At 41.8% G+C, this 23,765-nt stretch overlaps 1 protein-coding gene across 1 annotated transcript in view; it reads left to right on the top strand.

Annotated features, from left to right (window-relative positions):
• MPHOSPH8 (M-phase phosphoprotein 8) overlaps nucleotides 1–23,765 on the top strand; it is a 163,874-nt gene that overhangs the window by 112,707 nt on the left and 27,402 nt on the right. Inside the window, exon 12 of the mRNA XM_053708533.1 lies at nucleotides 2,245–2,372. Within this exon, the coding sequence (XP_053564508.1) occupies nucleotides 2,245–2,372 (128 nt within the window). The remainder of the gene's footprint in view (nucleotides 1–2,244; nucleotides 2,373–23,765) is intronic.

Below are 23,765 nucleotides of genomic sequence, written 5' to 3'. Positions count from 1 at the left end.
TCTTCCATGCAGATAAGGTAGTGTTGCGTACCAAACCTGGGTTTCTTCCTAAGGTGGTATCTAATAAGAATATCAATCAGGAGATTGTTGTTCCGTCACTGTGTCCTAATCCTTCTTCAAAGAAGGAACGTCTATTACACTATTCTTTACGTCTATTATCTTGACGTGGTTCGTGCTTTAAAGTTTTATTTACAAGCTACTAAAGATTTTCGTCAAACATCTGCGTTGTTTGTTGTCTACTCTGGACAGAAGAAAGGCCAAAAGGCTTCTGCAACTTCTCTTTCCTTTTGGTTATGAAGTATAATCCGCTTAGCTTATGAGACTGCTGGCCAGCAGCCTCCTGTAAGAATTACAGCTCATTCCACTAGAGCAGTGGCTTCCACATGGGCTTTTAAAAATGAGGCTTCTGTTGAACAGATTTGTAAGGCGGCGACTTGGTCTTCGCTTCATACTTTTTCTAAATTCTACAAATTTGATACTTTTGCTTCTTCTGAGGCTATTTTTGGGAGAAAGGTCTTACAGGCAGTGGTGCCTTCCGTTGAAGCGCCTGCCTTGTCCCTCCCTTCATCCGTGTCCTATAGCTTTGGTATTGGTATCCCACAAGTAATTTATGAATCCGTGGACTGGATACACCTTACAAGAGAAAACAAAATTTATGCTTACCTGATAAATTTATTTCTCTTGTGGTGTATTCAGTCCACGGCCCGCCCTGTCATTTTAAGGCAGGGGTTTTTTAAATTTTTAAACTAGTCACCACTGCACCCTATAGTTTCTCCTTTCTCTTGCTTGTCTTCGGTCGATGACTGGGAGGTGGTAGTTAGGGGAGGAGCTATATAGACAGCTCTGCTGTGGGTGATCCTCTTGCAGCTTCCTGTTGGGAAGGAGAATATCCCACAAGTAATGGATGAATCCGTGGACTGGATACACCACAAGAGAAATAAATTTATCAGGTAAGCATAAATTTTGTTTTTACATAGAGATGCTCAGGTAATATTTTCCTGTCAGCTTTTTACAGTTATGCTGCATCACTTTCAAGTGATTTAGCATATGAGTATTATGCCCCTTTTATTTTTCAGGAAAAGCAGAGTGTGTGCCATAGTTTGAGAAAAAGCATAACTAAAAATGTGTGCTTTGAGTTGACCACAACTCAGAAGAGCCATCTGAAAGGCAGACAAAGTACTAAATAATTTGTATATTATTAAATAGCCATCATTTTATTGTGTGCCTTAAAGGGACCTATTTTTATATAACTGCAAGTAATAGACACTACTATAAAGAAGAATATGCACAGATACTGATACAAAAATCCTGTATAAAACCTTTTAAAAATTTACTTAGAAGCTACTAATTTTGCACTGTTGATAAGGTTATCCTGGGGCACCCACTGAAATTGGTTTTGCAAAAAGCACACTCCCCTCCCCCCCCCCCCCTTCCCTGCATATTAAAAGAGCCATTAGACAAGCAAGCAATCTGAAGTCTGTATACATCTTAAACTTTGGGGCTTGCTTGGGATTCTAAATCTGCACAATGTTATTTAAAAATAAGCAAAACTATAATTTTTTTTTACAAAAACACAGGTCCAGATGGGCTATATCAATGGATCATCTACAAAACATTTATGCAAAGAAAAATAGTGTACAGTGTCTCTTTTTTTAAAGGGACACAAGTCAAAATTAAACTTTCATGATTCAGAGATAGCTTGCAATTTTAAACAGCTTTCCAATTTACTTCCATTAACAAAATGTGCAAAGTCTTTTTATATTTACATTTTTAAATCACAAGCCCCTACTGAGCATGTGCAAGATGTTACTAAATATACGTATATGCATTTGTGATTGGCTGATTGCTTTCACATGATACAGAAGGAGTGGAAATAGACATAACTTTGAACATTTTCAGAAAAAAAAATCTAATTTGATATTCAGACTAAGTGCTATTGCATTGAGTTTTTATCATGCATTTGTTAATTGTGCAAATCTACTGTATTTATTGGTTCTTTTAAGACTTCTAAAATATTAGTTTGCAGCCCTGTGTGCTAGGAAGTTTGCCATTTCCTGTATAAATGATGCACTTTTTAAATAACTTTCTCTTGGTTTCCTTAGTTTTAAATAACCTAGGTAGGCTTGTGAAAGCTCAGGAGCATGCTCATGTCTAGCACTCTATGGCAGGAATGTAGTAATATAGCATATAATTGTTTTCAATGCTGCCAGTTTTCTATATTTGTTGTTTTTATCCATTCAATAGGCTCAGGAATTCTGTTGTTCGTGTTTCATGCTAACTTTTTTGGTAAAGAAGTAGTTGTGAGGCTCTGTGGACCATGCAGTGTACAGGCTGTTGTCTTAAATGACAAATTCCAACTCCCAGTGTTTTTGGTAAGTTTTTTTTTTTTAAGTTGCAATATCTGAAATTCTCAGAATTTGTATTATTGCTTCTGAAACCCACAAAATGTATATTATAAGATTATAAATGTAAAAAGCCAGATACTCAACTAGGATTGTGGTATTCTGAGCTGAGTTTGACTTTCTTTCGTAAAATGATGGTCCACAGTCCTCCATAACATATGGGATATATTTTCCGCCACTAGGAGGAGGTTAAGAATCCATAAAAGAGCTTAAAATACCTCCCATCAGTCTCTTTGTTTTTGTTCTTGGCCTCGTAGTAAATGGTTGAGAATAGAGGTTGTTTAGATACTTGCTTTATGGATTACAAAATGGGTGTTCAGACCTATGTGAGAACCAGAGTCTCTGGGGAGTATCATTTACAAAGAAAGAAAACTATTCACAGCAACTGAATGTTACTGGGACACAGGAATACCCTGTTATGTGCACAGCATTTCCCTAACGCGACTTCAGCCATAACTACCCTCAGGTGTCACAGGGACTCGTCCCTAGCCTCCCCCTGAAGCACTACGGTATTTCCTACTGCAATCCTCTGCGGTACTAAATACCTGCCCTGGATGTGGGCTCTCTACTGTAAACTGCATTGACCTAGATTGAGATCCCTGGTAATCCAGTGGAGGGGTGCTGCGTAAGGTAAGTGCCTTTACTCAGCCCAGATGTATTTGTAGATTCTCTAACAATGGTACAACATAGCCAGGGGACTTAACCTGCTCTCCTCAAGACACCATTTATTTTCTCCTTATCAGGTCTCTAACCGTTATATTGTCACTGGGAACGCTTTCAGTGAAGTCTCTGACCCTTTTCCGAGCTCTGGCAGCTTTAGGGGTATTTTTATTTTTTGGGGCGCTTGTAAAATTTAGATGTATGCCGCTTTTAAGAGAACGGCAATTGCTAAGTGTAAGATGTGGTTTAGTAGTAGAGGCTTCAGTTAGGCTGGGGACCAATGTTTTGACATTGTAAAAGGGGATATTATGCTTAGTGTACAATTATTTCTTAAAAATTAACCAAAGGTGTTTTCTCCTGATGTTAGCGCCAGGCCTTGTCTATATCAATCTGGGGCCTTAGCAACTGGATTTCTCTTGTTAAGTGTATCCAGTCCACGGATCATCCATTACTTATGGAATATATTCTCCTTCCCAACAGGAAGTTGCAAGAGTCCACCCACAGCAAAGCTGCTATATAGCTCCTCCCCTAACTGCCATAGTCAGTCATTCTCTTGCAAGCCTCAACATAGATAGGAGGTTGTGAGAGTCTGTGGTGATTTATACTTAGTTTATTCTTCAATCAAAAGTTTGTTATTTTTAAATGGCACCGGAGTGTGCTGTTTTTCTCAGGCAGTATTTGGAAGAAGAATCTGCCTGCGTTTTTCTATGATCTTAGCAGACGTAACTGAGATCCATTTGCTGTTCTCACACATTCTGAGGAGTGAGGTACTTCAGAGGGGGAATGGCGTGCAGGTTTTCCTGCAGATAAGGTATGTGCAGTAAAATATTTTTCTAGGAATGGAATTGACTAAGAAAATACTGCTGATACCGAAGTAATGTAAGTAAAGCCTTAAATGCAGCGATAGCCACTGGTATCAGGCTTATTAATAGAGATACATACTCTTATAAAAATGTGTTTTAAAACGTTTGCTGGCATGTTTAATCGTTTTTTAACGTACATTGGTGATAACACTGTAATGTTGGTATAGCCTTAAATGCAGTAAAAGCGACTGGTATCAGGCTTATTAATAGAGATACATACTCTTGTAAAAATGTGTTTTAAAACGTTTGCTGGCATGTTTAATCGTTTTTAACATATGTTTGGTGATAAAACTTATTGGGGCCTAAGTTTTTTCCACATGGCTGGCTTAATTTCTCCTGTTAAGTGTGGTCAGTCCACGGGTCATCATTACTTCTGGGATATTAACTCCTCCCCAACAGGAAGTGCAAGAGGATTCACCCAGCAGAGCTGCTATATAGCTCCTCCCCTCTACGTCACCTCCAGTCATTCTCTTGCACCCAACGAATAGATAGGATGTGTGAGAGGACTGTGGTGATTATACTTAGTTTCATACCTTCAATCAAAAGTTTGTTATTTTATAATAGCACCGGAGTGTGTTATTCCTTCTCTGGTAGAATTTGAAGAAGAATCTACCTGAGTTTTTTCTATGATTTTAGCCGGCGTAGTTAAGATCATATTGCTGTTTCTCGGCCATCTGAGGAGAGGTAAACTTCAGATCAGGGGACAGCGGGCAGATTAATCTGCAAGAGGTATGTAGCAGCTTATTATTTTCTGACAATGGAATTGATGAGAAAATTCTGCCATACCGATATAATGTAAACTCAGCCTTAAATGCAGTAGCAGCAACTGGTATCAGGCTGTCATGTATGTATATTTTACACTTCAGTATTCTGGGGAATGGCACTTCACTGGAATTATACTGTATGCATAAGACTTTAGCCTAATTTGCAGGGACTAGCAACAGGCTTTTTAATAACACTTAATTTATTTAATGTTAAACGTTTTTTGCTGGCATGTAAAATCGTTTAATTTTCTGAGGTACTGGGTGAAAAAATGTTTTGGGCACTTTTTTTTCCACTTGGCAGTCGTTTTATTTAATTTATGACAGTTTACTGATCTCTCTCACTGTTGTGTGTGAGGGGGAGGGGCCTTTTTTGGCGCTTTTGCTACGCATCAAAAAATTCAGTCAGAAGTTCATTGTCTTCCCTGCATGATCCGGTTCATCTCTACAGAACTCAGGGGTCTTCAAAACTTGTTTTGAGGGAGGTAATCACTCACAGCAGAGCTGTGAGATTGTAGTTGACTGTGATAAAAAACGTTTATTTCTGTATTTTATCAGGGTTAGTTATACTTTGCTAATGGGAGCAATCCTTTGCTAAAAGTGTGTTTTGTACAAAGATTTGATGCTATAACTTTTCAGTTTATCAATTTTCAACTGTCATAACTTTTTCTGTGCTTCTTATAGGCACAGTACGTTTTCATATTATAGTAAATTACTTGAAAAGTATTTCCAAGTTGCTAGTTTATTTCTAGTGTGTTAAACATGTCTGATTCAGAGGAAGATATCTGTGCTATATGTGCTAAAGCCAAAGTGGAGCCCAATAGAAATTTATGTACTAACTGCATTGATGTTACTTTAAATAAAAGTCAATCTGTACAAATTGAACATATTTCACCAAACAACGAGGGGAGAGTTATGCCGATTAACTCGCCTCACGTGTCAGTACCTGCATCTCCCGCTCGGGAGGTGCGTGATATTGTAGCGCCGAGTACATCTGGGCGGCCATTACAAATCACATTACAGGATATGGCTACTGTTATGACTGAAGTTTTGGCTAAATTACCAGAACTAAGAGGTAAGCGTGATCACTCTGGGGTGAGAACAGAGTGCGCTGATAATATTAGGGCCATGTCAGACACTGCGTCACAATTGGCAGAACATGAGGACGGAGAGCTTCATTCTGCGGGTGACGGTTCTGATCCAAACAGACTGGATTCAGATATTTCAAATTTTAAATTTAAGCTGGAAAACCTCCGTGTATTACTAGGGGAGGTGTTAGCGGCTCTGAATGATTGTAACACAGTTGCAATACCAGAGAAAATGTGTAGGTTGGATAAATATTTTGCGGTACCGTCGAGTACTGACGTTTTTCCTATACCTAAGAGACTTACTGAAATTGTTACTAAGGAGTGGGATAGACCCGGTGTGCCGTTCTCACCCCCTCCAATATTTAGAAAGATGTTTCCAATAGACGCCACCACACGGGACTTATGGCAAACGGTCCCTAAGGTGGAGGGAGCAGTTTCTACTTTAGCTAAGCGTACCACTATCCCGGTGGAGGATAGCTGTGCCTTTTCAGATCCAATGGATAAAAAGTTAGAGGGTTACCTTAAGAAAATGTTTGTTCAACAAGGTTTTATATTGCAACCTCTTGCATGCATTGCGCCTGTCACGGCTGCAGCAGCATTTTGGTTTGAGTCTCTGGAAGAGACACTTGAATCAGCTCCATTAGATGAGATTACACACAAACTTAAAGCCCTTAAGTTAGCTAACTCATTTATTTCGGATGCCGTAGTACATTTAACTAAACTTACGGCTAAGAATTCCGGATTCGCCATTCAGGCGCGCAGAGCACTGTGGCTAAAATCCTGGTCAGCTGATGTTACTTCTAAATCTAAATTGCTTAATATACCTTTCAAAGGGCAGACCTTATTCGGGCCCGGGTTGAAAGAAATTATCGCTGACATTACAGGAGGTAAAGGCCATGCCCTGCCTCAAGACAGAGCCAAACCTAAGGCTTGACAGTCTAATTTTCGTTACTTTCGTAATTTCAAAGCAGGAGCAGCATCAACTTCCTCTGCACCAAAACAGGAAGGAGCTGTTGCTCGCTACAGACAAGGCTGGAGACCTAACCAGTCCTGGAACAAGGGCAAGCAGGCCAGGAAACCTGCTGCTGCCCCTAAGACAGCATGAATCGAGGGCCCCCGATCCGGGAACGGATCTAGTGGGGGGCAGACTTTCTCTCTTCGCCCAGGCTTGGGTAAGAGATGTCCAGGATCCCTGGGCGTTAGAGATCATATCTCAGGGATACCTTCTGGACTTCAAATCCTCTCCCCCAAGAGGGAGATTTCATCTGTCAAGGTTGTCAACAAACCAAATAAAGAAAGAGGCGTTTCTACACTGCGTACAAGATCTTTTAGTAATGGGAGTGATCAATCCGGTTCCGCGGTCGGAACAAGGACAAGGGTTTTACTCAAATCTGTGGTTCCCAAAAAAGAGGGAACTTTCAGGCCAATCTTGGATTTAAAGATCCTAAACAAATTCCTAAGAGTTCCATCGTTCAAAATGTAAACTATTCGGACAATCTTACCCAAAAGGGTCAGTACATGACCACAGTGGATTTAAAGGATGCTTACCTTCACATACCGATTCACAAAGATCATTACCGGTATCTAAGGTTTGCCTTTCTAGACAGGCATTACCAGTTTGTAGCTCTTCCCTTCGGATTGGCTACGGCTCCAAGAATCTTCACAAAGGTTCTGGGTGCTCTTCTGGCGGTACTAAGACCACGAGGAATTTCGGTAGCTCCGTACCTAGACGACATTCTGATACAAGCTTCAAGCTTTCAAACTGCCAAGTCTCATACAGAGTTAGTACTGGCATTTCTAAGGTCGCATGGATGGAAGGTGAACGAAAAGAAGAGTTCTCTCTTTCCACTCACAAGAGTTCCCTTCTTGGGGACTCTTATAGATTCTGTAGAAATGAAGATTTACCTGACAGAAGACAGGTTAACAAAGCTTCAAAATGCATGCCGTGTCCTTCATTCAATTCAACATCCGTCAGTAGCTCAATGCATGGAGGTGATCGGCTTAATGGTAGCGGCAATGGACATAGTACCCTTTGCACGCCTACATCTCAGACCGCTGCAATTGTGCATGCTAAGTCAGTGGAATGGGGATTACTCAGACTTGTCCCCTACTCTGAATCTGGATCAAGAGACCAGAAATTCTCTTCTATGGTGGCTTTCTCAGCCACATCTGTCCAGGGGGGATGCCATTCAGCAGGCCGGACTGGACAATTGTAACAACAGACGCCAGCCTACTAGGTTGGGGCGCTGTCTGGAATTCTCTGAAGGCTCAGGGACAATGGAATCAGGAGGAGAGTCTCCTACCAATAAACATTCTGGAATTGAGAGCAGTTCTCAATGCCCTTCTGGCTTGGCCCCAGTTAACAACTCGGGGGTTCATCAGGTTTCAGTCGGACAACATCACGACTGTAGCTTACATCAACCATCAGGGAGGGACAAGAAGCTCCCTAGCAATGATGGAAGTATCAAAGATAATTCGCTGGGCAGAGTCTCACTCTTGCCACCTGTCAGCAATCCACATCCCGGGAGTGAGAACTGGGAGGCGGATTTCTTAAGTCGTCAGACTTTTCATCCGGGGGAGTGGGAACTTCATCCGGAGGTTTTTGCCCAAATACTTCTACGTTGGGGCAAACCAGAGATAGATCTCATGGCGTCTCGACAGAATGCCAAGCTTCCTCGTTACGGGTCCAGATCCAGGGATCCGGGAGCGGTTCTGATAGATGCTTTGACAGCACCTTGGACCTTCGGGATGGCTTATGTGTTTCCACCCTTCCCAATGCTTCCTCGATTGATTGCCAGAATCAAACAGGAGAGAGCATCAGTGATTCTAATAGCGCCTGCATGGCCACGCAGGACTTGGTATGCAGATCTAGTGGACATGTTATCCTGTCCACCTTGGTCTCTACCTCTGAAACAGGACCTTCTGATCCAGGGTCCCTTCAAACATCAAAATCTAATTTCTCTGAAGCTGACTGCTTGGAAATTGAACGTTTGATTTTATCAAAACGTGGTTTTTCTGAGTCAGTTATTGATACCTTAATACAGGCTAGGAAGCCTGTTACCAGAAAGATTTACCATAAGATATGGCGCAAATACTTATATTGGTGCGAATCCAAAAGTTACTCATGGAGTAAGGTTAGAATTCCGAGGATATTGTCTTTTCTACAAGAAGGTTTAGAAAAGGGTTTATCCGCTAGTTCCTTAAAGGGACAGATTTCAGCTCTGTCCATTCTTTTACACAAACGTCTGTCAGAAGTTCCGGACGTTCAGGCTTTTTGTCAGGCTTTAACAAGGATCAAGCCTGTGTTTAAAACTGTTGCTCCACCATGGAGTTTGAACTTAGTTCTTAATGTTACAGGGTGTTCCGTTTGAACCCCTTCATTCCATTGATATCAAGCTGTTATCTTGGAAAGTTCTGTTTTTAATGGCGATTTCCTCGGCTCGAAGAGTCTCTGAGTTATCTGCCTTACATTGTGATTCTCCTTATCTGATTTTTCATTCAGACAAGGTAGTTCTGCGTACTAAACCTGGGTTCCTACCTAAGGTGGTCACTAACAGGAATATCAATCAAGAGATTGTGGTTCCATCTTTGTGTCCTAATCCTTCTTCGAAGAAGGAACGTCTGCTACACAATCTAGATGTAGTCCGTGCCCTGAAATTTTATCTACAGGCAACTAAGGATTTTTGGCAAACGTCTTCCCTGTTTGTCGTTTATTCTGGTCAGAGGAGAGGTCAAAAAGCTTCGGCTACCTCTCTCTCTTTTTGGCTTCGTAGCATAATACGGTTAGCCTATGAGACTGCTGGACAGCAGCCTCCTGAAAGAATTACAGCACATTCTACTAGAGCTGTGGCTTCCACTTGGGCCTTTAAGAATGAGGCTTCTGTTGAACAGATTTGCAAGGCTGCAACTTGGTCTTCTCTTCATACTTTTTACAAATTTTACAAATTTGACACTTTTGCTTCTTCGGAGGCTGTTTTTGGGAGAAAGGTTCTTCAGGCAGTGGTTCCTTCCGTATAAAGAGCCTGCCTGTCCCTCCCGTCATCCGTGTACTTTTGCTTTGGTATTGGTATCCCAGAAGTAATGATGACCCGTGGACTGACCACACTTAACAGGAGAAAACAAAATTTATGCTTACCTGATAAATTCCTTTCTCCTGTAGTGTGGTCAGTCCACGGCCCGCCCTGTTTTTCATGGCAGGTAAAAAAATTTTGAATTATACTCCAGTCACCACTACACCCTTTGGCTTCTCCTTTCTCGTTGGTCCTTGGTCGAATGACTGGAGGTGACGTAGAGGGGAGGAGCTATATAGCAGCTCTGCTGGGTGAATCCTCTTGCACTTCCTGTTGGGGAGGAGTTAATATCCCAGAAGTAATGATGACCCGTGGACTGACCACACTACAGGAGAAAGGAATTTATCAGGTAAGCATAAATTTTGTTTTTGCATAGAAACAGTTAACTGAAGCTTCCCACTGTTGTAATATGAGTGGGAGGGGCCTAATTTAGCGCTTTTTTGCGCAGTTAAAATTACAAAATGAATTATCCAGATTCCCTCAGCAGTCCCATGAATACTACAGGACATTTCTAAAGGGCTAAAAAGACTTCCAAAATCATTTATAGGGAAGGTAATCCACAGCTCTGCTGTGGCAGTTTTGTTGTGTCTGTTTTTAAAAACGTCTGTCGTTTTTTTTATCTGTTTTTTGCATTAAGGGGTTAATCATCCATTTGCAAGTGGGTGCAATGCTCTGTTACCTTATTACATGTACTGTAAAAATTTTGTTTGTTTTACTGCCTTTTTTCACTGTTTTTCAAATTTTGACAAAATTTGTTTCTCTTAAAGGCACAGTAACGTTTTATATATTTGCTTGTTAACTTGATTTAAAGTGTTTTCCAAGCTTATTAGTCTCATTATTAGTCTGTTCTAACGTGTCTGACATAGAGGAAGCTCTGTGTTCATTATGTTTTAAAGCCATGGTGGAACCCCATCTTAGAATGTGTACCAGATGTACTGATTTCATGTTAAACAATAAAGATCATTTTTTGTCTTTAAAAACATTATCACCAGATGATTCTGTCGTGGGGGTAGTTATGCCGACTAACTCTCCCCACGTGTCAGACCTTTTGACTCCCGCTTTAGGCACTCACGCTCAAATGGCGCCAAGTACATCAAGGGCACCCATAGCGTTTCTTTTACCAGGGGATTCTGTCGAGGGGAAAGTTATGCCGACTAACTCTCCCCACGTGTCAGACCCTTCGACTCCCGCTTCAGGGACTCACGCTCAAATGGCGCCAAGTACATCAAGGGCGTCCATAGCGTTTATTTTACAAGACATGGCAAAGGTGGTGAATAATACTCTGGCAGCAGTATTAGTCAGACTACCTGAAATTAAAGGAAAGCAGATAGCTCTGGGGGTAGATACAGAGCATACAGACGCTTTAAGAACCATGTATGATACTACCTCACAATATGCTTAGTCTGTGGGTGATTTTTTTGACTCAGGGAAGATGATTTAACCTGATTCTGATATTTCTACATTTAAAATTTATGCTTGAGAACCTCCACTTGTTGCTCAGGGAGGCTTTGGCTGCTCTGAATGAATGTGTACAATCGCAGGGCCAGAGAAATTGTGTAGACTGGATAAATAATATGCAGTGCCGGTGTGTACTGATGTTTTTCCAATACCTAAAGAGGTTTACTAAAAAAAAATTTTTTTAATAAGGAATGGGATAGACCAGGTGTGCCGTTCTCTTCCCCTCCTATTTTTTAGAAGAATGTTTTCTAATAGTTACCACCACACGGAACTTCTGGCAGACAGTTCCTAAGGTGGAGAGAAGAGTTTCTACTCTAGCTAAGCGTACCACTACCTCTGGCGAGGACAGTTGTGCTTTTTAGATCCAATGGATAAAAAATGTTTATTCAACAGGGTTTTATCCTGCAGCCCCTTGCATACATTGCTTCTGTCACTGCTGCTGCGGCGTTCTGGGTTGAGTCTCTTGATGAGGCTTTACAGTTAGCGGCTCCATTGGATGAATATATTTGACAAGCTTATGCTAGCCAATTCCTTTGTTTTCTGATGCCTTTGTTCATTTGTCTAGACTAACGGCTAAGAATTCTGTTTTTTACTATACTGGCGCGCAGAGCGCTATGGCTTATATCATGGTCAGCTGTCGTGACTTTAATAAATAAGCTACTTAACTTCCCTTCAAGGGGCAGACCCTATTCGGGCCTGGTTTGAAGGAGATTATTGCTTATATCACTGGAGGAAAAGGTCATGCCCTTCCTCAGGATAGGAATCAGGGCCAAAAAAGGTCTAATTTTCGTGCCTTTTAAAACTTCAGGGCAGGTGTGGCATCCACTTCCTCTAAGGCAAAACAAGAGGGAATTTTTGCTCAGTCCAAGGCGGTCTGGAGACAATTGGACCTGGAACAAAGATAAGCAGGCCAAGGAGCCTGCTGCTGCCTCTAAGGCAGCATGAAGGAACGGACCCCTATCCGGTAACGGATCCTATAGGGGTCAGACTTTCATTCTTCACCCGGGCGTGGGCAAGAGATGCCCAGGATCCCTAGGCATTGGAATTTATATCCCAGAGATCTTCTGGATTTCAAAGATTCCCCCCCCCCCCAAAAAAAAAATAGGGGAGATTTCGCCTTTCACAATTATCTGCAAAACAGATAAAGGAGGCATTCTTACATTGTGTACGAGATCCATCCAGTTCCAAGAGAGGAACAGGGACAGAGTTTTTACTCAAATCTGTTTGTGGTTCCCAAGGTGAGGGAACCTTCAGACCTATTTTGGATCTAAAGATCTTAAACAAATTCCTCAGAATTCCGTCATTTAAGATGGAATCTATTCGTACCATCTTAACTATGATCCAGGAGAGTCAATAGAGGACTACAATGGATTTGAAGGATGCTTATCCTCACATTGTGATGCATAAAGAAGGTTCTGGGGTCGCTTTGGCGGTCCTTAGGCCGCGGGGCATAGAAGTGGCCCCTTAGTTAGACGACATCCTGATACAGGCGTCAAACATCCAAATTGCCAAGTCTCATACGGACGTAGTACTGGCATTTCTGAGATCACATGGGTGGAAAGTGAACAAGGAAAGAGTTCTCTATCCCCAATCTCAAGGGTTTCCCTCCTAGGGACTCTGATAGATTCTGTAGAAATGAAAATTTACCTGACGGAGTCCAGGTTGTCAAAGTTTCTAAATTTCTGCCGTGTTTTTCATCCCATCCGCGCCCTTCGGTGGCTCAGTACATGAATGAAATCGGCTTAATAGGTAGCGGCAAGGGACATAGTACCGTTTGCACGTCTACATTTCAGACTGCTGCAACTATGCATGCTCAGTCAGAGGAACGGGGATTACACAGATTTGTCCCCCTATTGAACCTGGACCAAGAGACCAGAGATTCTCTTCTCTGGTGACTATGTCGGGTCCATCTGTCCAAGGGTATGACCTTCCGCAGGTCAGATGGGACAATTGTTACAATGGATGCCAGCCTTTTAGGTTGGGATGCAGTCTGGAACTCCCTGAAGGCTCAGGGATAGTGGACTTAGGAGGAGACCCTCCTTCTAATAAATATTCTGGGAGTGATATTCCATGCTCTTCAGACTTGGCCTCAGTTAGCAACTCTGAGGTACATCATACTCAGTCGGACAATATACACGACTGTGGCTTACATCAGCCATCAAGGGGGAACAGAAGTTCCCTAGTGATGTTAGAAGTCTTACAATAATTCACTGGACAGAGACTCACTCTTGTCTATCAGCTATCCATATCCCAGGTGTGAGAACTGGGAGGTGGATTTTCTAAGTCGTCAGACTTTTCTTCCGGGGGAGTGGGATTTCCTTCGGAGGTCAAGACCAAGCAGGAGAGGGCTTTGGTGTTTTTGACAGCGCCTGCGTAGCCACGCAGGACCTGGTATGCAGATCTGGTGGACATGTCATCCTTTCCATCACGGTCTCTGCTTCTGAGACAGGTCCCTCTACCTCAGGGTCCTTTCAACCATCTAAATAGAATCAATCTGAGATGGACTGCCTGGAGACTGAACGCTTGATGTTATCAAAGCATGGCTTCTCCGAGTCAGTCATTGATACCTTAATACAGACATGAAAGCCTGTCTCTAGGAAAATTGAACATAGATATGGTGTAAATATCTGATTGTTATGAATTCAAGGGTTACTCATGGAGTAAAGCCTGGATTCCCAGGATATTATCTTTTCTCCAAGATGTTTTTGAGAAAAGGGTTGTCAGCTAATTCCTTAAAAGGGACAGATTTTTACTCTGTCTATTTTTTTGCACCAGCGTCTGGCAGGTATTCTAGACGTTCAGGCATTTGGTCAGGCTTTGGTTAGATCCAAGCCTGTGTTTAAAACTGTTGCTCCACCATGGAACTTAAACCTGGTTCTTAAGGCTCTTCAAGAAGTTCCGTTTGAACCTTTTTTTTGTTCCATAGATATCAATCTTTATCTTGGAAAGTTCCTTTTGGGTAGCTATTTCCTCGACTCGTAGAGTCTCCAAGTTATCTGTGTTACAATGTGATTCTCCTTATCTGGTCCTTCGTACGGATAAGGTAGTCCTGCGTACCAACCTGGGTTTTTTCCTAAGGTGGTATCTAACAAGAACATCACTCAAGAGATAGTTGTTCCATGCTTGTATCCTAATCCTTCCTCAAAGAAGGAACGTCTATTACACAATATTGGACGTGGTTTGTGCTTGAAAGTTTTACTTACAAGCTACTACAGTTTTCATCAAACGTTCACCTTGTTTGTTGTCTATTCTGGACAGAGGAGAGGTCAAAAGACTTCAGCAGCCTCTCTGTCTTTTTGGTTAAAAAGCATAATTAATTTAGCTTATGAGACTGCTGGACAGCAGCCTCCTGAAGGGATTGCAGCTCATTCTACTAGAGCTGTGGTTTTCACTTGGGCCTTTTTTAAATGTGGCTTCTGTTGAACAGATTTACAAGACGGAGTCTTGGTCTGCGCTTCATACTTTTTCAAATTTAACAGATTTGATACCTTGCTTCTTTGGAGGCTATTTTTGGGAGAAAGGTTTTTTTTTTTTTCTCCAACATAGGTGTGTCCGGTCCACGGCGTCGTCCTTACTTGTGGGATATTCTCTTCCCCAACAGGAAATGGCAAAGAGCCCAGCAAAGCTGGTCACATGATCCCTCCTAGGCTCCGCCTTCCCCAGTCATTCTCTTTGCCGTTGTACAGGCAACATCTCCACGGAGATGGCTTAGAGTTTTTTGGTGTTTAAATGTAGTTTTTATTCTTCAATCAAGAGTTTGTTATTTTAAAATAGTGCTGGTATGTACTATTTACTCTGAAACAGGACAGAGATGAAGATTTCTGTTTGTAAGAGGAAAATGATTTTAGCAACCGTTACTAAAATCGATGGCTGTTTCCACACAGGACTGTTGAGAGGAATTAACTTCAGTTGGGGGAAACAGTGAGCAGACTTTTGCTGCTTGAGGTATGACACATTTCTAACAAGACTCGGTAATGCTGGAAGCTGTCATTTTCCCTATGGGAACCGGTAAGCCATTTTCTTAAGTTTAAGTAAAAGAATAAAGGGCTTCATTAGGGCTTAAAAAACTGGTAGACATTTTTCTGGGCTAAAACGATTACTTTACTAAGTATATTTGGCAGATTATTACTTTTAATAGTTGTTAAATCTTGGGGATTGTTTTAATAAAAACGGCAGGCACTGTATTGGACACCTTTTTCACTGGGGGCCTTTCTAGTCATAGACAGAGCCTCATTTTCGCGCCTCTAATGCGCAGTTTTTTGGAAAGCATGGCATGCAGATGCATGTGTGAGGAGCTAAGAACCACTGAAAAAGCTTATAGAAGGCATCATTTGGTATCGTATTCCCCTCTGGGCTTGGTTGGGTCTCAGCAAAGCAGATACCTGGGACTGTATAGGGGTTAAATGTAAAAACGGCTCCGGTTCCGTTATTTTAAGGGTTAAAGCTTTCAAATTTGGTGTGCAATACTTTTAAGGCTTTAAGTTACTGTGGTGAAATTTTGGTGAAATTTGAACAATTCCTTCATACTTTTTCACATATTCAGTAATAAAGTGTGTTCAGTTTGAAATTTAAAGGGACAGTAACGGTTTTATTGCAAAACGTTTTTTGTGCTTTGTTGACAAGTTTAAGCCTGTTTAACATGTCTGAACCATCAGATAACGATGTTCTATATGTATGAAAGCCAATGTGTCTCCCCATTTAAATATATGTGATATATTTGTGTCATAATGTCCAAACAAAGTAGGGATAATAATGCCATAGAGATATTGCCCAAGATGATTCCTCTAATGAGGGGAGTAAGCATGGTACTGCATCATCCCCTTCTGTGTCTACACCAGTTTTGCCCACACAAGAGGCCCCTAGTACATCTAGTGCGCCAATACTTATTACCATACAACAATTAATGGCTGTAATGGATAATTCTATTGCATGCATTTTTTCCAAAATGCCTACTTATCAGAGAAAGCGTGATTGCTCTGTTTTAAACACTGAAGAGCAAGAGGACGCTGATGATATCTGTTCTGACATACCCTCACACCTATCTGAAGGGGCCAGGAGGGAGGTTTTGTCTGAGGGAGAAATTTCAGATTCAGGGAAAATTTCTCAACAAGCAGAGCCTGATATTGTAACTTTTAAATTTAAATTTCAACATCTCCACGCACTACTTAAGGAGGTATTATCTACTCTGGATGATTGTGACAATTTGGTCATTCCAGAGAAATTAGGTAAGATGGACAAGTTCCTAGAGGTTCCGGTGCCCCCCGATGTTTTTCCTATACCCAAGCGGGTGGCGGACATAGTAAATAAGGAGTGGGAAAGGCCCGGCATACCTTTTTGTCCTCCCCCTATATTTAAGAAATTAGTTCCTATAGTCGACCCCAGAAAGGACTTATAGCATACAGTCCCCAAGGTCGAGGGGGCGGTTTCTACTCTAAACAAACGCACTTCTATTCCTATAGAAGATAGTTGTGCTTTCAAGATCCTATGGTTTAAAGGTTAGAGGGTTTGCTTAAAAAGATGTTTGTTCAGCAAGGTTACCTTCTACAACCAATTTCATGCATTGTTCCTGTCACTACAGCTGCGTGTTTCTGGTTCGAAGAACTAGAAAAGTCGCTCAATAAAGAATCTTCGTACGAGGAGGTTTTGGACAGAGTTCAAGCTCTTAAATTGGCTAACTCTTTTTTATTTTAGATGCCGCTTTGCAATTAGCTAGATTAGCGGCGAATAATTCAGGGTTTGCTATCGTGGCGCGCAGAGCGCTTTTGCTTAACATCCCTTTCAAGGGTAAAACATTGTTTGGCCCTGACTTGAAAGAGATTATTTCAGACATCACTGGGGGAAAGGGCCACGCCCTTCCTCTGGATAGGTCTTTTAAGGCTAAAAAGAAGCCAAATTTTCGTCCCTTTCGCAGAAACGGACCAGCCTCAAATTCTACACCCTCTAAGCAAGAGGGTAATACTTCTCAAACCAAGCCAGCCTGGAGGCCGATGCAAGGCTGGAACAAGGGTAAGCAGGCCAAGTCACCTGCCACTGCTACCAAAACAGCATGAAGTGTTGGCCCCCGATCTGGGAAGGATCTGGTGGGGGGCAGACTTTCTCTCTTTGCTCAGGCTGGGGCAAGAGATGTTCAGGATCCTTGGGCGCTAGAAATAGTTTCTCAAGGTTATCTCCTGGAATTCAGGGAACTACCCCCAAGGGGAAGGTTCCACGGGTCTCAATTATCTTCGAACAGACATTCTTACACTGTGTAGAAGACCTGTTAAGCATGTGAGTGATTCATCCTGTTCCATTAGGAGAACAAGGGATGGGTTTTTACTCCAACCTGTTCGTAATTCCCAAAAAAGAGGGAACATTCAGACCTATTTTAGATCTCTAGATTCTAAACAAGTTTCTAAGGGTTTCATCATTCAAAATGGAAACCATTCGAACGATCCTTCCTACCATCCAGGAAGGTCAATTCATGACCACGGTGGACTTAAAGGATGCGTACCTACGTATTCCTATCCACAAGGAACATTTTCGGTTCCTAAGGTTCGCCTTTCTGGACAAGCATTACCTGTGGCACTTCCATTCGGATTAGCCACTGCTCCAAGGATTTTCACAAGGGTACTAGGGTCCCTTCTAGCGGTGCTAAGACCAAGGGGCATTGCAGTAGTACCTTACTTGGACGACATCCTGATTCAAGTCGTCTCTGTCAAAAGCAAGGGCTCATACGGACATTGTCCTAGCCTTTCTCAGATCTCACAGGTGGAAAGTGAACATAGAAAAAAGTTCTCTGTCCCCGTCAACAAGAGTTCCCTTCTTGGGAACAATAATAGTTTCCTTAGAAATGAAGGTTTTTCTGACAGAGGCCAGAAAATCAAAACTTCTAAGCTCTTGTCAGGTACTTCATTCTGTTCTTCTTCCTTCCATAGCGCAGTCCATGGAAGTAATAGGTTTGATGGTTGCGGCAATGGACATAGTTCCTTTTGCACGAATTCATCTAAGACCATTGCACCTGTGCATGCTCAGACAGTGGAATGGGGATTATACAGACTTGTCTCCGACGATACAAGTAGATCAAATAACCAGAGATTCACTCCGTTGGTGGCTGACCCTGGACAACCTGTCACAGGGAATGAGCTTCCACAGACCAGAGTAGGTCATTGTCACTACCGACGCCAGTCTGGTGGGCTGGGGCGCGGTCTGGGAACCCCTGAAAACTCAGGGTCTATGGTTTCGGGACGACTCTCTTCTCCCGATAAACATAATGGAACTGAGAGCGATATTCAATGCTCTCAAGGCTTGGCCTCGACTAGCAAAGGCCAAATTCATAAGGTTTCAATCAGACATCATGACGACTGTTACATATATCAACCATCAGGGGGTAACAAGGAGTTCCCTGGCGATGGAGGAGCATCCGGGGGAGTGGGAACTCCATCTGGAAATCTTTGCCCAAATAACTCAATTATGGGGCATTCCAGACATGGTTCTGATGGCCTCTCGTCAGATCTTCATGGTCCCTTGTTACGGGTCCAAATCCAGGGATCCCAAGGCGACTCTATTGGATACAATAGTAGCACCTTGGATCTTCAACCTAGCTTATGTATTCCCACCGTTTCCTCTCATTCCCAGGCTGGTAGCCAGGATCAATCTGGAGAGGGCTTCGGTGACCTTGATAGTTCCTGTGTGGCCACGCAGGACTTGGTATGCAGACCTGGTGAATGTGTCATCGGCTCCACCATGGAAGCTACCTTTGAGACAGGACCTTCTTATTCAGGGTCCATTCGAACATCCGAATCTGGTTTTCCTCCAACTGACTGCTTGGAGTTTAAACGCTTGATTTTATCAAAGCGTGGGTTTTCAGATTCTGTAATAGATACTCTTATTCAGGCTAGAAAGCCTGTAACTAGAAAAATTTACCATAATATATGGAAAAAATATATCTGTTGGTGTGAATCTAAAGGATTCCCATGGAACAAGATAAAAATTCCTAAGATTCTTTCCTTTCTACAAGAAGGTTTGGAGAAAGGATTTTCTGCGAGTTCTCTGAAGGGACAGATCTCTGCTTTATCTGTTTTACTTCACAAAAGGCTGGCAGCTGTGCCAGACGTTTAAGCGTTTGTTCAGGCTCTGGTTAGAATCAAGCCTGTTTACAGACCTTTGACTCTTCCCTAGAGTCTTAATCTAGTTCTTTCAGTTCTTCAAGGGGTTCCGTTTGAACCCTTACATTCCGTAGATATTAAATTATTATCTTGGAAAGTTTTGTTTTAGGTTGCAATTTCTTCCGCTAGAAAAGTTTCTGAGTTATCTGCTCTGCAGTGTTCTCCGCCCTATCTGGTCCATGCAGATAAGGTGGTTTTACGTACTGAGCCTGGTTTTCTTCCGAAGGTTGTTTCCAACAAAAATATTAACCAGGAGATAGTTGTACCTTCTTTGTGTCCGAATCCAGTTTCATAGAAGGAACGTTTGTTACACAATTTGGACGTTGTCCGTGCTCTAAAATTCTATTTAGATGCTACAAAGGATTTCAGACAAACATCTTCCTTGTTTGTTGTTTATTCTGGTAAAAGGAGAGGTCAAAAAGCAACTTCTACCTCTCTATCTTTTTGGCTTAAAAGCATCATCAGATTGGCTTATGAGACTGCCGGACGGCAGCCTCCTGAAAGAATCACAGCTCATTCCACTAGGGCCGTGGCTTCCACATTGGCCTTTAAGAACGAGGCTTCTGTTGATCAGATATGTAAGGCAGCGACTTGGTCTTCACTGCACACTTTTACCAACTTTTACAAATTTGATACTTTTGCTTCTTCTGAGGCTATTTTTGGGAGAAAGGTTTTGCAAACCGTGGTGCCTTCCATCTAGGTGACCTGATTTGCTCCCTCCCATCATCCGTGTCCTAAAGCTTTGGTATTGGTTCCCACAAGTAAGGATGACGCCGTGGACCGGACACACCTATGTTGGAGAAAACAGAATTTATGTTTACCTGATAAATTACTTTCTCCAACGGTGTGTCCGGTCCACGGCCCGCCCTGGTTTTTTAATCAGGTCTGATGATTTATTTTCTCTAACTACAGTCACCACGGTATCATATGATTTCTCCTATGCAAATATTCCTCCTTTACGTCGGTCGAATGACTGGGGAAGGCGGAGCCTAGGAGGGATCATGTGACCAGCTTTGCTGGGCTCTTTGCCATTTCCTGTTGGGGAAGAGAATATCCCACAAGTAAGGATGACGCCGTGGACCGGACACACCGTTGGAGAAAGTAATTTATCAGGTAAACATAAATTCTGTTTTTAAAAGCAGTGGTAACTTCGGTTTAAGTACCTGCCTTGTCCCTCCCATCATCCGTGTACTTTAGCTTTGGTATCGGTATTCCATAAGTAATGGATGATCCGTGGACTGGATACACTTAACAAGAGAAAACATAATTTATGCTTACCTGATAAATTTATTTCTCTTGTAGTGTATCAAGTCCACTGCCCGCCCTGTCACTTTAAGGCAGGTAATTTTTTCATTTGAACTACAGTCACCACTGCACCCTATGGTTTTTCCTTTCTCTGCATGTTTTCGGTCGAATGACTGAATATGGCAGTTAGGGGAGGAGCTATATAGCAGCTTTGCTGTGGGTGGACTCTTGCAACTTCCTGTTGGGAAGGAGAATATATTCCATAAGTAATGGATGATCCGTGGACTGGATACACTACAAGAGAAATAAATTTATCAGGTAAGCATAAATTATGTTTTTTACTACAACAGTTTGGGCCAGATTCTAAACTTATTTTCAGTGCCTACACTCAGTCAGGGATTGCCAGGGGTTACTTAAAGGGCCACTAAACCCAAAATCTTTCTTTCATGATTCAGATAGAGAATAGAAATTTAACCCCTTAATGACCGGACCATTTTTCAATTTTCTTACCCTTAATGACAATAGCTATTTTTACATTTCTGCAGTGTTTGTGTTTAGCTGTAATTTCCCTCTTACTCATTTACTGTACCCACACATATTATATAACGTTTTTCTCGCCATTAAATGGACTTTCTAAAGATACCATTATTTTCATCATGTCTTATAATTTACTAAAAAAAAAATAATAAAATATGAGGAAAAAATGGAAAAAAACCACACTTTTTCTAACTTTGACCCCCAAAATATGTTACACATCTACAATCACCAAAAAACACCCATGCTAAATAGTTTCTAAATTTTGTCCTGAGTTTAGAAATACCCAATGTTTACATGTTCTTTGCTTTTTTTGCAATTTATGGGGCAATAAATACAAGTAGCACTTCGCTATTTCCAAACCACTTTTTTTCAAAATTAGCGCTAGTTACATTGGAACCCTGATATCTGTCAGGAATACCTGAATATCCCTTGACATGTATATATTTTTTTTTAGAAGACAACCCAAAGTATTGATCTAGGCCCATTTTGGTATATTTCATGCCACCATTTCACCGCCAAATGCGATCAAAAAAAAAAAAGTTCACTTTTTCACAAAATTTGTCACAAACTTTAGGTTTCCCACTGAAATTATTTACAAACAGCTTCTGCAATTATGGCACAAATGGTTGTAAATGCTTCTCTGGGATCCCCTTTTTTCAGAAATAGCAGACTTATATGGCTTTTGGGTTGCTTTTTGGTAATTAGAAGGCCGCTAAATGCCGCTGCGCACCACACGTGTTTTATGCCCAGGAGTGAAGGGGTTAATTAGGGAGCTTGTAGGGAGCTTGTAGGGTTAATTTTAGCTTTAGTGTAGTGTAGTAGACAACCCCAAGTATTGATCTAGGCCCATTTTGGTATATTTTATGCCACCATTTCACCGCCAAATGCAAGCAAATAAAAAAAAAAAAAAAACTTTACATTTTTCACAATTTTAGGTTTCTCACTGAAATTATTTACAAACAGCTTGTGCAATTATGGCAGAAATTGTTGTAAAAGCTTCTCTGGGATCCCCTTTGTTCAGAAATAGCAGACTTATATGGCTTTGGCGTTGCTTTTTGGGAATTAGAAGGCCGCTAAATGCTGCTGCGCACCACACGTTAATTATGCCCAGCAGTGAAGGGGTTAAATTAGGTAGCTTGTAGGGAGCTTGCAGGGATAATTTTAGAGATCAGCCTCCCACCTGACACATCCCACCCCCTGATCCCTCCCAAACAGCTCTCTTCCCTCCCCTACCCCACAATTGTTCCCGCCATCTTAAGTACTGGCAGAAAGTCTGCCAGTACTAAATAAAAGAGGTTTTTTTTTTAAAAAAAATAAAAATAATAAAGTATTTTAGCTGTGATGGACCCCTGCCTTAGCCCCAACCTCCCTGATCCCCCCTCCAGCTCTCTAACCCTCTCCCCTACCTAATTACCACCATCTTGGGTACTGGCAGCTGTCTGCCAGTACCCAGTTTGGCCCCAAAAACCCCCCAAAAAGTATTTTTATTTTGTTTTTACTTAAAAAAACTATTTCTGTAGTGTAGCAGCCCCCCACAATACCCCCACCCCCTCCCAGATCCTTATTTTTTTTTAAAAAAAAATCCCTTTTTTTCCCCCCTTTCTGTCCTCATTCATTGGTGTCAGTGTGGCTAATGGGTGCACACGTGCAAGCGCGCATGCATGCTCACGTGCACACGCGCGCACGCGCACCCTCACACCCGGCACTATCGCTACCGGTGCAGAGAGGGCCACAGAGTGGCTCTCTCTGCATCGGGGGCTTGTAAAGTGGTATTGCAGGATGCCTCCATATCGAGGCATCACTGCAATACCCTCAGAGCTGCTGGAAGCATTTGTGATCGCTTCCAGCACTCTGTTAGACAACTGACGTACCAGGTACGTCCATTGTCATTAACTGCTTGTTAATGCATGACGTACCTGGTACGTCAGTTGTCATTAAGGGGTTAAACAACATTACAATTTAATTCCATTATATATTTTGCTTCATTTTTTAGATATCCTTAGTTGAAGAAAAAGCAATGCACATGGTGAGCCAATCACATGAGGCTTCTATGTGCAGCAACCAATCAGCAGCTACTGAGCATATCTAGATATGCTTTTCAGCAAAGAATATCAAGAGAATAAAACAAATTAGATAATATAAGTAAATTAGAAAGATGTTTAAAATTGCATTCTCTTTCTAAATCATAAAAGAAAAAAGTGTGGGTGTCATGTCCCTTTAAGGGCTACATAATATATATAGAGGCTGTAGTGTTTTCTATTCTGAGAGATAATTGAAGTGTCTGAGGGAGTATAAACTTATTGTAGAGGGCTCTCTATCAGGTATTATCTGTACTTATACTTTATGTACAGTGCATACTTATAAGTAAAATCTGGAACAAAAAATGCCTCTGTCCCCACTGATATCTCTAACGAGGAGTCAGTATTCTGATATCCCTCTATCTACATATACTTGTTTATTTTACAATTATGTTCCAGCATGCCAGCTCACTCAAATCTGTGAGAATTGTATACCTCATATTTTTGCATATATATCAG

Source organism: Bombina bombina, chromosome 3 (genome assembly GCF_027579735.1).
Source record: "Bombina bombina isolate aBomBom1 chromosome 3, aBomBom1.pri, whole genome shotgun sequence".
In the NCBI taxonomy this organism is placed as follows: Eukaryota; Metazoa; Chordata; class Amphibia; order Anura; family Bombinatoridae; genus Bombina; species Bombina bombina.
Note: the sequence above shows the minus strand (reverse complement) of the source record. Positions and strands in the feature narration are given on the sequence as shown.